The sequence below is a fragment of the Vigna unguiculata genome, chromosome 1, assembly GCF_004118075.2.
Source record: "Vigna unguiculata cultivar IT97K-499-35 chromosome 1, ASM411807v1, whole genome shotgun sequence".
In the NCBI taxonomy this organism is placed as follows: domain Eukaryota; kingdom Viridiplantae; phylum Streptophyta; class Magnoliopsida; order Fabales; family Fabaceae; genus Vigna; species Vigna unguiculata.
In genome coordinates this window covers 28,159,292-28,175,350 of record NC_040279.1, presented here as the reverse complement: position 1 = coordinate 28,175,350, position 16,059 = coordinate 28,159,292, and the positions used below count along the sequence as shown (strand labels likewise).

General features: G+C 29.1%; 2 protein-coding genes across 2 annotated transcripts; both read right to left on the bottom strand.

The window, feature by feature from the left end:
- Positions 1 to 3,874: 3,874 nt before the first annotated feature.
- Positions 3,875 to 8,349, bottom strand: LOC114164838 (peroxisomal nicotinamide adenine dinucleotide carrier-like). The gene is made up of 11 exons (XM_028049612.1): positions 8,175 to 8,349; positions 8,001 to 8,102; positions 7,846 to 7,920; positions 7,177 to 7,307; positions 6,989 to 7,043; positions 6,342 to 6,494; positions 5,818 to 5,886; positions 5,623 to 5,730; positions 5,419 to 5,487; positions 5,081 to 5,135; positions 3,875 to 4,469 (listed from the first exon to the last, which is right to left on the bottom strand). The coding sequence occupies exons 1-11, from the start codon at positions 8,259 to 8,261 to the stop codon at positions 4,279 to 4,281; spliced, it is 1,095 nt and encodes a 364-aa protein (XP_027905413.1). The 5' UTR covers positions 8,262 to 8,349; the 3' UTR covers positions 3,875 to 4,278.
- A 3,564-nt stretch (positions 8,350 to 11,913) lies between these two features.
- LOC114178830 (protein STRICTOSIDINE SYNTHASE-LIKE 2-like) lies at positions 11,914 to 15,567 on the bottom strand. The gene is made up of 3 exons (XM_028064945.1): positions 15,208 to 15,567; positions 13,071 to 13,358; positions 11,914 to 12,593 (listed from the first exon to the last, which is right to left on the bottom strand). Exons 1-3 carry the CDS (start codon positions 15,486 to 15,488, stop codon positions 11,993 to 11,995), a joined length of 1,170 nt encoding a protein of 389 aa, XP_027920746.1. The 5' UTR covers positions 15,489 to 15,567; the 3' UTR covers positions 11,914 to 11,992.
- Positions 15,568 to 16,059: the final 492 nt, after the last annotated feature.

The following is a 16,059-nucleotide window of genomic DNA, read 5'->3' as shown; positions in this document are numbered from 1 at the left end:
CTTTAAACTATTTAAAAAACTGTACTGTTTTCTATTAAATTTTAAAGTGTTTAGTATTCGCACTTGATATAAAACCTCTTTCTAATATACTATATTTTAATCTAATATAACTTCTACGTATTATTTTAGAAAAAATAAATAATAGTTTGACAAAAATTTGTTTGACAAATTTTGAGAAACAACCATTTTTAGTAAAAAAGGTTATAAAACTTTATTATTTTACTTTTGTAACTTTCATAAAAAAAAATAGAAAATTATTCAATTGGGTCATTTTGTCAACTTTTTCAACAAATGTTTGTGAAAAAAATCATTATCGGATGAAAAACAGAAATGATAATTTGACGATGTTTTGTTTGACAAATTTTGACAAACAATAATTTTTAGTAAAACAATCATAAAACTTAATTATTTTATTTTTGTAACTTCCATAAAAAAATAAAAAATTGCTATTTTTGATAAATTTGTCAACTTTATAAACAAAATGTTTGTCAAAAAATCCTTTCGGATGAAAAAAGGAAAATGACACTTTGACAAACAATTGGTAAAAAAACCTATAAAACTTTATTACTTTATTACTTTCTTTTTTAACTTCCATAAAAAAAATTAAAAATTAATCTATTCAATAACTTTGTCAACATAATGTTTGTCAAAAAATCATTTTTTGATGAAAAAGGGAAATGATACCATTGGCATAACTTGCACAAAAATTTTAGGGAGGTCAATTTTTTTTTATATATATAAATTATTTTTTCTAATTAAAAAAAGTTTTAATTTCTTAACATCATTTTTTCTATTCAAAACAAGCACACATTATGATATAATCCAACATATGATTAGAGGTGACAAATAAACCCGTCTTCATGGGTATTGTCCGAACATGTTCCCGTTTTGACAGAGAATTCCCGCATTGACTGGGTATGGGTATGGGTATGAGAATCCTCGATTTTTTTAATTGGATATGGGTATGGGGATGAGTATGGGAATGTACATATTCATGTCATAATACCCGTCCCCGTTTAAATTATTAAATATTCACAATTAATTAAGTTACCCTATATATATATATATATATATATATATATATATATATATATATATACACTTTCAATTTTTTATTTCTTTTAATTATTTGGTTTGTCATGAAACTCATTCACATCTATGATATATTTTTCATTTTATCATAACCTTCTTTATGTAATTATGTTAAAATGATGTATGTCAATTAAAAATTTTTACGTCTCACATTTGAATATTTTTATTATTGTTTAATATTTATGTTTAATAGTCTCAATTTAAGTGATTTATGTAATTATGTTAAAATGATGTATGTCAATTAAAAAATTTTATGTCTCACATTTGAATATTTATATTATTTTTTAATATTTATGTTTAATAGTCTCAATTTAAGTGATTAATAGCATAAATATTTTATTTACTAGGTAATATAAAAAAAATTCTTTACTTATTATTATTAATTTTTGTTTCATTTGAAAATTTTTTTTGTTTCGCTAAAACAATTTTTGTTATTTCTCAATCATTGAGTATATATGTTAATATTTGAACATTTTTCTTAGATCTCTAAGATATTTTTCATCTTATCACATCCTTAATAATACATTTTTTTTTTCTTAATGCGATATCTTTCAATAGTCTCTTTAATTGTTTATAAAACACACATTTGTTAATTTTTTAATATTTTTATTTTTGTTTATTTTTATCATATAGAATACTATTTCGATATTATTTATCTAATTGTTTTTTATTTTCTAACTCATTATCAATTATACTGTAATTTTTTCACTATAATTGTATCAATAACTTTTATTTATTACAATATAAAAATTTAATGTAACTGTCATGAATATTTTTTTTATCACCATTTAATATATATTGGAGTTCAAAAGATACAAGATCTATGTCAAAATTTTATTATTATATTTATTATTTGTTTTATGTCATTTTAATAAAGTGATGTATTATAACTTTAAAGCATGATTTGATAATCTCTAACAAATAAAGATATGTCTAGAACATAGAAAAATCATAGTAAAACAAAAACTTGATTTTTAAATTTTAAAAAAGTTTTTAAATTAAATAATAATATAAAAATATATATTTTAATATATATATATATATAGAAAATAAAAATAAAACATTGGGGGAGTCACAACTCCTCTGTCACAACATAGGTCCGCATCTGAATGATACTTTGACAATTTTTTTTTTTACAAACTTTGACAAACAATATTTTTGTAAAAAAAAAACTATAAAACTTTATTACTTTATTTTTTAAACTTTCGTATAAAAATAAAAAATTACTCTACTTAATAACTTTGTCAATTTTCTCAAAAAAATGTTTGTCAAAAAATCATTATTGGATGAAAAAGAAAAATGATAATTTGACAGTTTTTTTTTTTTTGACAAACTTTAACGAACAATAATATTTGGTAAACAAACATATAACTTATTACTTTATTTATGTAATTTCGGTAAAAAAAAATACTTTATTCAATAACTTTGTTAGCAAAATATTTGTCAAAATATCATTTTCGAGAACTTATTTTGTTTTATGAGTCATTTGTCGAACTTTTTTATTTATAAAAATATATTATAACTCTCTCTCTCTCCTTTCCTTCTTTTCTTTCTCTCCCGTGCGCTTATAACATGTACCAGCTAGCTAATTTGCCTATCTTAATAGGCCGAGTTGTGAAGTTAGAAAAATAGCTATTACTTCGAACACCATCACAATTACTAATTGCACCTCATAATATTACGAAAATATTCAAACACCCTAGATTACTGCATCGCACCACATCACCATGTCACCGCTGCTGCAGAGAAAGAAGAAGAGAGAAAATGCAGAAAAGTACTGATGGAAAGTTTTTTCCGAAATATACTTCATATGTTCTGAATAACTCTTTTCGAAATATATTTCATTTATAGGTATTTCGAAAATTTTATTTGGGAAGATATTTTATGAGTTTCAGAATGGTTTTTCAAAAATTCCATACCAAAAAATTTATTCTAGAATACATTTCATACGTTTTAGAAATTTTATTTCGAAAACTACATTTTGAAAATTCAGTTTTGATAACTTTATTTCGAAAATATTGTCCCAGAAATATCAGAAAACTTGTTCCGAAAAGTTTTCGAAATTTGTAATCTAGAGTCACTTTTTTTCTGGATGGCAAAATAATCATTTTGAAAGTTTAATGGATGTGCATAGAAATTGTTGGGGAGCAAGAAGTAAAAGCCTAGAATAGATGGTCTATTTAACTTGAGCCCAACATTTTTAGAAACTATCACAATTTATTCTCTGAAGGTATATTTTGTTAAAATATCCTTAAAAGTGAAAATATGTTTTAACTTGGTCTTATCATTAAATTTAACATGTTAAAATTAATGTGCCTACTTATTATCTCATTCGCCTAAAAATATTGATTAAATTAACAAATATCCTCTTCAATCCATCGTTAATGTTGTATATTTTTCTTTCATAAAGTGTCACTATAATATCTTTAGGTTCATCCAATTAATCCTTAAACCACATATTTTATTCAACCAAGGTTAAAATTTGAAATTTTTACGATAGATCTTAAAGTTGTATGTATAGATTTAACTAAATATTTTACATAATAATATATTTGATTATATAACTCTTGGATTAATTTTCGAATGGTTATAGGGTAAGAGTAGTTCTTAGCTTAATCCAAAATGTCAACAATAAAATTCTCTTATGTTTGAAACAAATCTTCTATTCAAATCAAAGAGCTTTCTTTTAGGATAGAATCTAATTCATAGTTTTGATATCATGTTAAGAAGTTAATTAAGAGCCTAACTTAATTTTACAAAATCAACTTATAAAATGAGGTTTGTATCGTAAATCTTTTCTCTAGACATATGAACTTTTCTTACCATACCAACATACAAAGCAATTCAATGGCTCAGCATAATGATTGTCTGTTAATTTTTCAAGAATTATACACAAAGCACTTTGGTTTTTATTTCTTTGGAAAAGAATGATTGCATAACACTACTGTTGGAAGAAGTCACTCTCATGTTTGTTGAATTTTCTCAGTTCCTTGGTTCTTGAAATGAACTATGAGATATTCCAAAGGGTTCTGCGGCACTTCATGATGCCTCATCTACACTAGTGGAGTTAACTTCATCCAATTATTTTGGTGAGGACTTCACCTCTCTCTCACCACAATCGGTGAATAACCAATAGGGAGAAGTAAACCAAGTGACACTTATTATCCTTTTCATATGGTAAAGAAGTCAACTACTCAAATTTGATGCAACCTTTTTGCTCTTATTGGTTAGAACTATAAAAGCCTTAACAAGCTCCTCTTTGATCATAAACAGAACAGAGGCTGCAAAAACACTCTGCACTATCTTTGTGCTCATCCCCTTATAGAAGCCAGTTATTCCTTCATAACGGATCATTTTAAGTACAGCATCAAAAGTACCTGCATTTATAGCTTTAGAAAAGGGAAGACATACTTTGACAAAGTGGAATAGTTTTGTTTTCTTTCTTGTTATGATTGTTGATGATTGTAAGTGAAAGGCTTAAAGATACAGAAATTCTTAATTAAAATGAAGAAAAAGGGATTATATCAGAGGCATGAATCGAAAAAAATCAAAGTCCTAAGACTAGAAGTAAGACCAAAACAAAGTATATAACAGTTAATCCGTATTTCATAATATAAGAATTTTCTAGGATTCTGTATACTCCCTCTGACTCTTGGCTACAAGTTAAAATTGATCAAAGATCGCTAATTAGGTAGATCTCAAGTGTTGCCAGCACTCCTCTTAAGTAAAATAACAAATAGCACACTTTTTCTTCCCTTTTATTCCTCTCTTGTGTACTGGGAATATAAACCACTTTGAACAGCAGTTAATGAAGTTTCAGCCACAATTTTAATGATTCCATAGCTTTAATATTTACCAAATAGAAGAAAATCAATGATCATTGGTCGCTTCAACCAGATATTGGTAAGAATGAGGTTAAAACAAAAGAAAATATATTCACAACATCCAAAGGCAAATTAAGTTATAGCTTATATATCTAAAAGCAAACCTGAGTATCTTAAGGAGTTATTGCCACCAATCTCCTGTTTTGCTTGAAGCCTTGACTGTGTACAAAGAAACATGTAGTGGCATGAATCGTCAGGCACATATAATAGTGTTATGATGCAAATGTGTTTAAGACATGATGAGACTCTGCAGAAAACTTCAAAAGATCAAATTCTTTGCTGTACCAAGAAAACTATAGTTTCATTTCCTGGAATGTAATTTAATACAATAGTGGACCAATGATTGATGATTTGTAGGATATATACTTTGAAGTGGATGAGGTTTTATCTTATTAATAAATAATAAGTGAGGAGAAGATGAAGGAACAATTAGTTGATTTACCTTCACAACTAGTAATGGATATGTTGTCACAGTGGCTCCAAGCTTAGCTATTGCTCCCACCAAAAAGACCTTTTCGAAGGATAGGACGATGCTTATTTACTAATATTCAAAGAATAGGAATATATATATACACACACATAAAACAACTTAAAACGTTCTTGTACAACATGTTTTCCAATTGTTTCATTTGAAAGTACTTTATACCTCCAAAGCAGATATACTTGTATTCCCTTGCTTCTTAGCTGCACGTTTTGCCCTTAGATGCTTTAATGAGCTTTCATAAATCATAAACTGAATTGATGGATTGCATACCTGTAATGAAAATTCTCAGAGATATGGAGATTATATAAATATTACACGTGAATTTGCTGCATAAAAAAAATAAGTGATGAGGCTGACCATAATAAGGGCAGGGAAGACACCCTTCCAAAATCCTACTGTACCCGCTTCGTTGTACACTTCTCTAGCCTTTTAACCAAAACAAGATTCATATCAGAATGAACAGAAGTGAAAGTGATAATTATGCACATCTTAGGTATAGTTGTATTCTTTATATTGCCAACCAGGACAACCCTATGAATAATCCATGCCTTTTGCTTTTAACGATATAACATATCAACAATTCAACATGAAAGATCCTGATAGTAATTGCAGGAAGTAACTCAACCACTTTTGTTTCTGACAAATGGAGCATGCAAAATGTCAAACAATAGATCATTTCCTGATATAAAAAACCTAAAATTTCTAAAGATTTGCAAAAATAAAACTCGATTGGTGTTGTTATAGTTCAAAGTTATGGTTTGAACAGTTATGCAGTCATTAAGAGAAGTAAAAACAACAAGAACAAGAAAATTCACACTCAATCCCTGACCAGTGTAAAGAATAAGCAGTAGTTAGAGAAGGAAATGAAATAAGAGACTAACTGCATGTATAGTTCCATATGGTCGAGGTTTCATAGAATTCAGTTCATCCAATTTATCTTGCAATGTGGAGTCTGCTATGGCGCTCTCAGAAGCAGCCTTCCTTAAAGCTTCTTTCTTTTCATCCATAATTTTCCTTTCTGCTTGAGTATGAGTCTAGAATAAAAATATAAAATGTCACACATCATTAAAACTGGACCAAAATTATGGATGCATGGCTTGAGTGTAGCAACAGGGCAATCAAATAGTAGATAGCCTTGAGCATTCAGAGTCTATGGATTCTAACCCTTTTTGGCTTTAAGCCACATCCCGGCATTTTCATGTGAAAATTGTTGAACTTTTGTTAGACGTCAGTAGTACACACACAACTTTTAGACACAAGATACATAGATTACACGTTAGCATTTGACTCAGTTAAAGGTTAAGGGTATGTTTAGAGAAACTTGTTCATAAAATTTTTATAAGCGAAGGAAAAATGAAATTCACACCTCTATAAACAAAAATTAACTTAACATACATAATGTCTCACTGTAAGTGACCGTATTCATAAAACAGAAGAAAAAGATCAAATGAAAAGCAACCAGCATTATGTTTGACAACATATAATCATATAAAACAGTCCAGGAAGAAAATAAAAGCATCTGAAGCACCTGCATCCGAGTCACTAAAACCCATATTGGATTCGTAAACAACACATTCAAGGACCTGAAAAATAAGACAATTAAACAAGAATATCAAGCAAAGAGAGAGAAGTTGCATTCATTATCACAAACACAACACAAACATGTCTATTCTGAAATGCAACATTCAAATAAAATTTGTATGATGGAATAATCACCCAGCAATTGCAGCCACAACAAGCCAACCAAACATCCCAACAGTACCATCTCCATGCCCTTTCACCTTCCGAGCAGCTGTAATCGCCACTGCCTTGTTCTTGAAAACTTGATAGAAATAGTAGTAAATGCCCTGAAAACAGAAAAATAATCATTTAGATAACTACCCACAACCCACTGAGTAGTCTTGTTATTTTGTTTTTCGTTTAATGGTTTCCCACACCACATGTATCCTCATTCAGATGTAATATTGTCCAAGACACAGTCAAACATTAAGTTTGAGCACCACTTTGAATAAATATTTGAATCTTAATTCATCAGGTTATCGGAGACTAGCCCCTTTCGCTAGACACAATCTCATTCACCACACACCGTGTCTTAAGCCTTGAATTTTGCATCTTATAACAGGTGCATACTGAATAATCAACAAAAGCTATTGTAGTGTAGAAGAGTGCTAGCTAGCAACATACTCAAAGTTGTTTCTAACACACTCTTCTTTACTGGTCAAATTTTATTGAAAACAACAAATTCATGAGTGAAGTTCATTACATAAGAAGTGAAACCAGCACAATTATGTAATTTTATAAAATGTTAAATCAATAATAACTAGAGATTTCACAAGCGTGTATTGGTAGGATTTCCCGTGTGGGGTATGGTCGAAAACTGAAAACCTGAGAAGCAGCAGTTCCAAGAAGAGAAGGCTTGAGGCCACTGTAGAGTCCACCCCAACCCTCAGTTTTAATGACCTAAAAAAGGGTCACAGATATAATAAATATACCCTCATAAAATAAACCAACCAAATGCCAAAAAGGAGCAAAATTTGAACCTGAAAGATCTGAAGAAGAGTGCTAGGAGCAGTGGTTGTGTTGGAGGGCAAACTTTGCTTGTTCTTCTTTAGTGTTCTCTCAGTTTGCTGGCGCGTGTTTACCTGAAAAATTGCAAGGGAATTGGTCACACAGTCAAAGAGAGAAGCATATAGAGAGAGAGAGAGAGAGATTACCGTTTGAAGAGGATAAGTGATGATTTGAGCAATGATTCCACCACCTGCACCAGCCAATCCATTCGCAATTGCGTTTGATTCTGTCATCGTTGTTGCAATTCTTGTTCAATTCTTTCTTTTTCTTTGTGTCTTAAATCTTAATTCTTTTAGCTTCACTTAACATAATTGTTGCAAAGACAAGATATCATTAATAGTTGGACATGCCAAGACTTTGACTTTACACGGAAAAGTCTGTTAGTAAACGGTTTATTATTATTAGTTAGTTATCTTGATCAGTTAAAAGAAATAAAAATAATAATAATAATGTCATCTAGGATGTCAAAAAAATCCGTACCCACGGATATTCGTGATAAAATCCGTAATGGGTAAAAAAAAGGGATTAAAAATGGATACCCGCTACCCGCGGGTACGGGTATTTTTGATACCCGCATGTTAACGAGGCGGGTACGGGTATCATAGTATCCGTACCCATGGATACCCGTACCCGCTAAACTTTAATTCACAAAAGTACCCTCATATATATATATATATATATATATATATATATATATATATATATATATATATTAGTAAAAATATTATTTTTTCTAAGTTGTACATCTTGTCTTCTGTCTTCATTATTCAAACTTCAAGTATTAGTACGTTGTCTTCTTCCAAGTAACCCCTTGACATTCTTCTCTTTCCTTTATTTGAAATTGCACATATATATCAAATCATGTATAGACAATTATGTTTATGGTATGCTGGTTGTCAAATGATGAAATCAAAATAAGAATACTTGGCACGTGGCAATTGAGGTTTATTATTTGTTTATTTTGTTTATTTTTTAGGAATCAATTGGAAAAAGTGAACTTTTTGATCAAAAACACTAATTAAAGAATTTTCATTGTGTTGAACGTCATTTTATATTTACTTTTATAATTATTTGGACTTGTATGAACTTGAGTTTATTTGAACTTTATTTAAAATTTATGACACTGATGTATTTTATTTTATTTTATTTGAATTTATAATTAAATATTTGTTTTTTAAATAATTTTGTAAATACCCGCGGGTACCCGTGAATATCCGCGGATATGAAAAAATAGACGTGTACCCACATAACGGATACCCGACGAATATGGGTACGGGGAAGCTACTACCCGTACCCTACCCGCCCCGTTTACATCCCTAATGCCACCTCTAATATTATGTATTAGAAATAAATTCAATTTTTTTGTCTTGGTTATAGAAATATGTGTATAATTTTAAATATATTAGTTATTACCTTTTTTTTATCGTATTTTTAATTTACTCTAACTAAATGTTCACTTTCTCTTAATGAAAATGAATGTATTTATTAGTTAAAAATCTTAAAGAAGAAATAGAATCACGCAATATCAAACTACTTAAGTATCTGAATATTTTTTTGAATATATTTTAAAACTCTTTTTATTAAAATTAACTAATTAATTTAATTATCTTTATTAGTTTTAATAAATTAGATACGTATTTGTTATACATAAGATGAGACAAAGAAAATGTTAGTATGTTCAAAACTTTTTAAATTATATTATTATTATTATTTACTCTTTGAGTAGGCAGGTTAGACATAACTACATAAGAGACTTTTATCCTAGGTGTGGATCATAAAAAAATCATACATGCACATAAATTATCATAAAACAATTGAGTTACTCTTATCCATATATAAAATAGTATTTACATACCGAAAATAAAAGAAAAAGTCATTATGGGAATTTGTTGGGATTGAGTTTGAATTCTATATTAATGTGTTGTTTTGTTTGAATTTGAGGGTTATGAGTGAATAAGTAATTTCAATTGAAAATTCATGCACAAATGGACATGTTAAAATAAAAAGGCTAGTACATTTAGTTGAAATTTTATATTATGAAATTTCTTGAGTTTTCTATGCATTATGGCTAAGTGTTAAACTAACACTTTGAAGTAAGTAAGACGTTGAAGCAATTCTCTTTTTTCTAAGATTCTTATAATAAAGTAATTGTTAGTCATTTAAGGAATGAAGAAAAGGTATTTGAGATATTTGTAATGAGATTATCATACTTTAAAATATGCGATCAAGATTAAGATGCTCAAATTTTAGAATAGTGCTATAAATATTATATTTGTGTAAAGTTAAGAATGATTAAAAATACAATCAAGAGGGAGGTGAATTTATTGAAAAGTGTTCTTTAATTTTTTAAAGAAAACTTTGCCTTAAAACTATTAATCACAGAAGAAATTCAATACAATGATAAATGAATCAAGAAGATGGAAGAGAATGAGCAAAAATAAAAATAAAAAACTCATATTTTTATACCGATTCAATTCTTTCCAATCTACGTTAAGTTAATCCAACAATATGAACTAAATTTTTCGCTAAATAATCTTGAATTATCCAATTATAAAAAAACACCTTTGTAAGTAGAACAAAATATTCAAAACATTCCTTAAAACTCCATTTAATAGGATTTACAAAGACAGAAACACTCAATAACCTACAACACATACTAAACACCGATGCAAATATATTAAATCAGATTACAAGAGAAAAAAAATGTATAACCTAATATGTGATAGATTATACAATAGAAAATTTTATAGCATAATCACTTTCTCGATAAATCTTGAGCACTTATTTTCCAAACAAGACATAATGTATTACACCGGAGAATATCTCTTTCAAAAAATAACATAACTTTCTTTTCCAAATAAGATGTAATGTATTACACCAGAAAATATCTATTTCAAGAAATAACATAACTTTCTTTTTAAAAATGTAGGAAATGTATGCAATGAAATGAGTAAAGGAAAGCTTATTTTTAAAAGAGTGTTGAGGTTGCTAATTGACATAATTAACTATATATAAATATAATTGATTATTCTTCATCTAACCTAGAAATCATTTTCAATCAACACAATCCATTATTATTAAACATAATCAATTACTTACAAATTAAATTTTTTATTTTTTCATAAATGTATAACATAATAATTTATTATTATCCTTGATAATCGATTATTTTCTAAATATATGAAAAATAATTTTTAATCAACATGACTATTTTTTTTTAACATAGTTAATTATATAATTAATTATTTCTCAACACATAGCCTATTATTATTTTCAAAAGAAGTATAAAACTAAAATACTACCTGTACTTTTTCTTGTGAATATGCAGTTCACATGTTCATCCTACATTATCATCATATCCAAAATGCATTTCAAATTATGTATTTTAAATTACATATTTTGGAATGCAAAATAAAAAGTACATTAAAAATTTTACAATTCAAAATACAAAATTTATATTATGATATCCTCAAATGATAACAAAAACAAACTAGTCTCTTCAACCAATATGTCGGAACAAACGATGGTGTAGAAAGAAGAAGACAAAAGGAGAAAGATAATGACAAATATATTGCACCACATATCACTAGCTTGGTATGTTTGGGTTTATATATTTCATTATATGTGTTATAGTTATTGAGATTGATAGATTGTGATTCTATAGATATATGACATAAATTTTATACATATATGACATTTGACACCACTTTTATCCCAAAAACTTGAGGTAATAGTGTTGAATTTTTATTTTTATATAGTGTTTAACTTTGTCTTTTCTATTCAATGTTGAACTTTGACTCACTTGAATTATTCCCAAGAATATGTACCACAACTTTGTGCATGACAAAAAAAACATCTTATTCCACTGAGACAAGAGAGGTGGAGTTTTGTGCAAGGATTGAAACATTGATATTTCAATTCAGAAATCTAAAACAACATAATGGAAAACAGCAAAATTATATCTTCAAATCCCTTTTACTTGTTCTTTTGTCATATGAATATTATACTTAGCAACAAAAGGTGCATCAATGGATCCAACCCATAATATTCCATCTTTTTCCTCCACTTCACTAATAGACCTCCCTTTGTTCCATTTTTTGTCTTCAACAACTTCTAATATATCTCCATCCTCACTTAGCCTAATTGCCATTCCACTACTTCTTTTAAGCTTAGCCAAATATGAATAAGCTTTTGTAATGTCCAAAGGAAGTGCAAGCAAAACTTTTCCAATCCATGGATATGATAAAATCCATTGGATAAATTTTTCTCTTCTCGAGTAAATTCCCACCCAAAACCCCCCTCTTGGACTTCGTTTGATGTTGTCTGGGAAACCTGGTACTTGAGCAAACACTTCCAATGTTCCAGCTTTTGGTGTTTCTAGCCAATACCTTAATACTCTGCATGTTGTTGTCTCTATTATTAGAATGTAGTCACTATCTTTGCTTAATGCTACACCATTTGCAAACGAGAGATTGTTTAGAATAATGCTAAGTCGTTCACTTTCTGGTTCATATTTCATTAGCTTCCCCGATTTATCTTTGCTCAAGATCAAAGAGATGTAATTCCTGCATTTCACAAATATTATCATCAAGGAAAAATATGACTGAATATAAGAAAAGTCAAATACAAGTCTAAAATATTTTTTATCGTAAAAGAAACATTATTGACTTATAGTCTATTATATAATAATAAAAACTTATTTTCAAAACATCATTTTCAGCTGTCTAACACATATATTTTCATCGATCCAACACACGGAGAGACCGACCTATGTGTACATGAGGATGGATAAGGACACTCCTTGATTTTGTCAAAATTATTACTAAATATATAAAAAAAAATGTTATTTACTTCCTTAATCTTATATATTTGTCTCCGTAGACATATTGTCTCTACTGACCTAGGATTTTAGACATATTGTCTCTACTGACTTAGGATTTTAGATCCGTCGGTGAAAAATGACCAATCATAAATAGATTTAGGTAAATAGATAATTTTAGTTTCTTAAATTTTAATTGTGTTAGTTTAATGTTGAAATATACCTCCTTTGATATTTAGAACTACTGGTGGTGAAGTAGACTGCTCCAGTCCGTTGATCAACATCCAAACCATTTGTGAAAGCCAAGGGTTCATCTTCCTCATCTTCTTCTTGTAGAGTTGATATGAGTCGTGATGGAGTGCCACCATTGGGGCCAACAACAACTAATCCATTGTAAGCATCTGCAATGTAAAGTTCATTGGATAGCTTGCTAAAGCACAACCCAAGTGGTCGCCCACACACGTGCTCTTTCTTCGGATGCTCCTCGTATGCTCCTCCACACTCTTCATTCCTGCCAAACACAACCTTATCAACCTTCCCATCTTCATTTTCTTTTCTTACTTATTATCTAAAAAATGAAAATTTTTATCTTTAAAATATAAATGTAGCAAAAACTCCCTTCATTATTATGGTTAGACAGAGAGGGGGATGAATAAGAAAGAGAAATAAAGAAAGCTTCAGTTTGGGCCCACGGTATCTTGAACAGGTAGTAAAAGAACAGTGTTCGCAACAAACCAAATGTTTCCACTAAAACCAGCGCATGGATCCTCTACACCCATACTACCTCCACAACAGTAATCTTAGCCGTTACATTTACATCTAACGGTTATTAAAAGACAGAATGCAAAAAAAAGTTATTGCATAAGCTTGATATGGTGCTGTAGGGGTGGACAGCTGTAGACAATCCAAATGCAGTTCAACCATCATGTAACGATTTAATGCAACCCAAATTGTAATTACACCTTTCAAATTTTGTCCAATTTGGACCGTAATCAATACGGTTTAGGTGAGATTTACTTTGTTTAGAAACTACGTATTTAATTTAGGGGAAGTACTTCTGCTAAATGGGATAGAATTAGTAGTTTTTTCTACAATTATTTAATGTAATTATTTATTACAATTTTTATTTTTTTATTAGTGATTATGTGAAAGAGTCTCACGTCAATATTATTTCAGAACTTATTTTTGTATTTCTTTTACTGGGAAAATAATATTTTCTGAATACATATTCATACATATATTAATTTTAGTGTTGGACTTAAACACAAAATAAAATAACACACTTCGTATCTTAATTAGTTATAAAAACATAACAAATTAAACATTTAGGTAATTTAAATTTGATAAATACTTTAATTAAATATGCAATATATGTATATTGCTTAGAAAAAATAAAAAAGTTTTAAAAAAATCAAATTGATCACAATATATTAAATAAGTATTAAACAATCAAATTTTATGTTTACTTTAAGTTTTAGATAATTATTTAATATAATAATATCAAAAAAATATCCGTATAATAATTTTGCTAAAACTTAACTTATCATGTTTAAGGCATAATCAATTTGCAAAGCTTGATTACATGAAAAAAGAATGCACTGATTTCATTAATAATTATTTCTCTTATTTTCTTTTGTTAAAACAAATAACTTTACAGTTTTATTTCTACATTATTTTGCTTATATTTCTCTTAAAGCAAACAAGCAATATTCCATTTCTCATTCATTTATTTTCCTTTATCACGTATTTATTTCACTTTCTCTGTTCCGTATTATTCACTACCTTGAGAAGAGTGAATTATTATACCCTAACGTGTTTTTTTTTCTTTCTTTTTTCCATTTTTCTCAACTAAATCAAATATGTTTTCGTTTTTTACTTATTTATACTCGTTTTAGTTCTTTCTCTGTCAAACAAACTTAATTAACATATTTCAAAGTCTGATATAACCTAAAAACTTACCTATTTATAACTAGTGATAGAATTATAGTCCAAATAGGTCGATTACGTTTATTGATTGATTATTTAATTTAAAAGCAAAACTAGTAGTTTGAGGTAAATTGACAACACGATGAGCTTGTGTTGGGGGTGAATTTGTGGGGACGAGTTCAATTTCATTTTTGCTGAATTTGCACACCGAAAACTCTCGACCAATCCACACAGCTGAAGGTTGCAGAAACATGTTTGGATAGTTTTTTATCCCTATTAATCATTATAATAATAATAACACCAAATAATAACTGAAGGAATTGTTTGATTTTATGAGAAGATGAAAAGGTTTGGATAAAGCGTAATTTTCTCCAATTTGTACACATGCAGCATGAAGAGTGTGGAAGAGAGAGAGCGAGAGAGAGAGAGAGCACCTTTGCAAGGAAGTAACGGAAAAGTTGAGCCAACGATTCTCGGAGCGCTGCCATTTGATGATTCGACCGTCGGAAATGCCCGTGTAAGGCCCTTCGCCGCGGGGATCGAAGGCGAAACTCTCCGGTCCAACGCCGCCGTCAATCGGAACACCTTCGTACTGCCAATCCTGCATGCCTTCCACGTCTTCCCCCGACTTCCAAACGCCGCTGTGCATGTGCACCGCCCAAGCGGTCGCCACAAACGCCGCCACGGCCACCGCGAAGTGCGGTTGAAGCCTCATCGTGGATTGGAGAGGGAAGAGAAAAGGATGAGGGAGTTGAGTTTCGGTTTGTGTGCCCTGGCCTTTTTAACATTAAATTCAGAGATAGAATTCCAAAATAATTCGCTACATTCTTTTTTATTTTATTTAAGTATATATAAGCCAGAATAATGTTATTTGAAGAATTTTTTTTTAATTCTTCTTCCATTTAAGTATGTTAAGGTGAATTCTTTTTAGGATTATATTAGTTTACATGAAAATAAAAGATAAAAATAAAGAGTAGTTGTTTTTACATGCTTGATTTCCTTTACATGCTTTAGTAATATTTTTACCTTAACATGTTTCAGAATTATCTCGAAAACATAATTTTTGTCTTTATAATGTTAAACTAATTTGAACATGTTTTTAAGGTTGTCTTGTATCCACGTGTATATATGATAATACCTATCTTTATAGATTTTAAGATGATTGTACTTGGTTATTAACAACCTATTATTCACCATAGGCTGGGAGATTATAGTGTGTGGTTGGAGTTTTAACTTGTAGTCTATGTTTGGAAAAAAAAGTTACTTTGCAAAAGCACTTTTCATTT

What these genes read in the sequence shown, in the direction of transcription:
- LOC114164838 (XM_028049612.1), bottom strand. Translation starts at nt 8,261, where the DNA reads ATGACAGAATCAAACGCAATTGCGAATGGATTGGCTGGTGCAGGTGGT. An exon ending in CTCTTCTTCAGATCTTTCAG is followed by an intron (nt 7,921 to 8,000) that starts GTTCAAATTTTG and finishes ACCCTTTTTTAG; the next exon opens with GTCATTAAAACTGAGGGTTG. An exon ending in GTTGTGGCTGCAATTGCTGG is followed by an intron (nt 7,044 to 7,176) that starts GTGATTATTCCA and finishes CTTATTTTTCAG; the next exon opens with GTCCTTGAATGTGTTGTTTA.
- LOC114178830 (XM_028064945.1), bottom strand. Translation starts at nt 15,488, where the DNA reads ATGAGGCTTCAACCGCACTTCGCGGTGGCCGTGGCGGCGTTTGTGGCG. An exon ending in TCCGTTACTTCCTTGCAAAG is followed by an intron (nt 13,359 to 15,207) that starts GTGCTCTCTCTC and finishes TGTGTTTGGCAG; the next exon opens with GAATGAAGAGTGTGGAGGAG. An exon ending in AGTTCTAAATATCAAAGGAG is followed by an intron (nt 12,594 to 13,070) that starts GTATATTTCAAC and finishes TGTGAAATGCAG; the next exon opens with GAATTACATCTCTTTGATCT.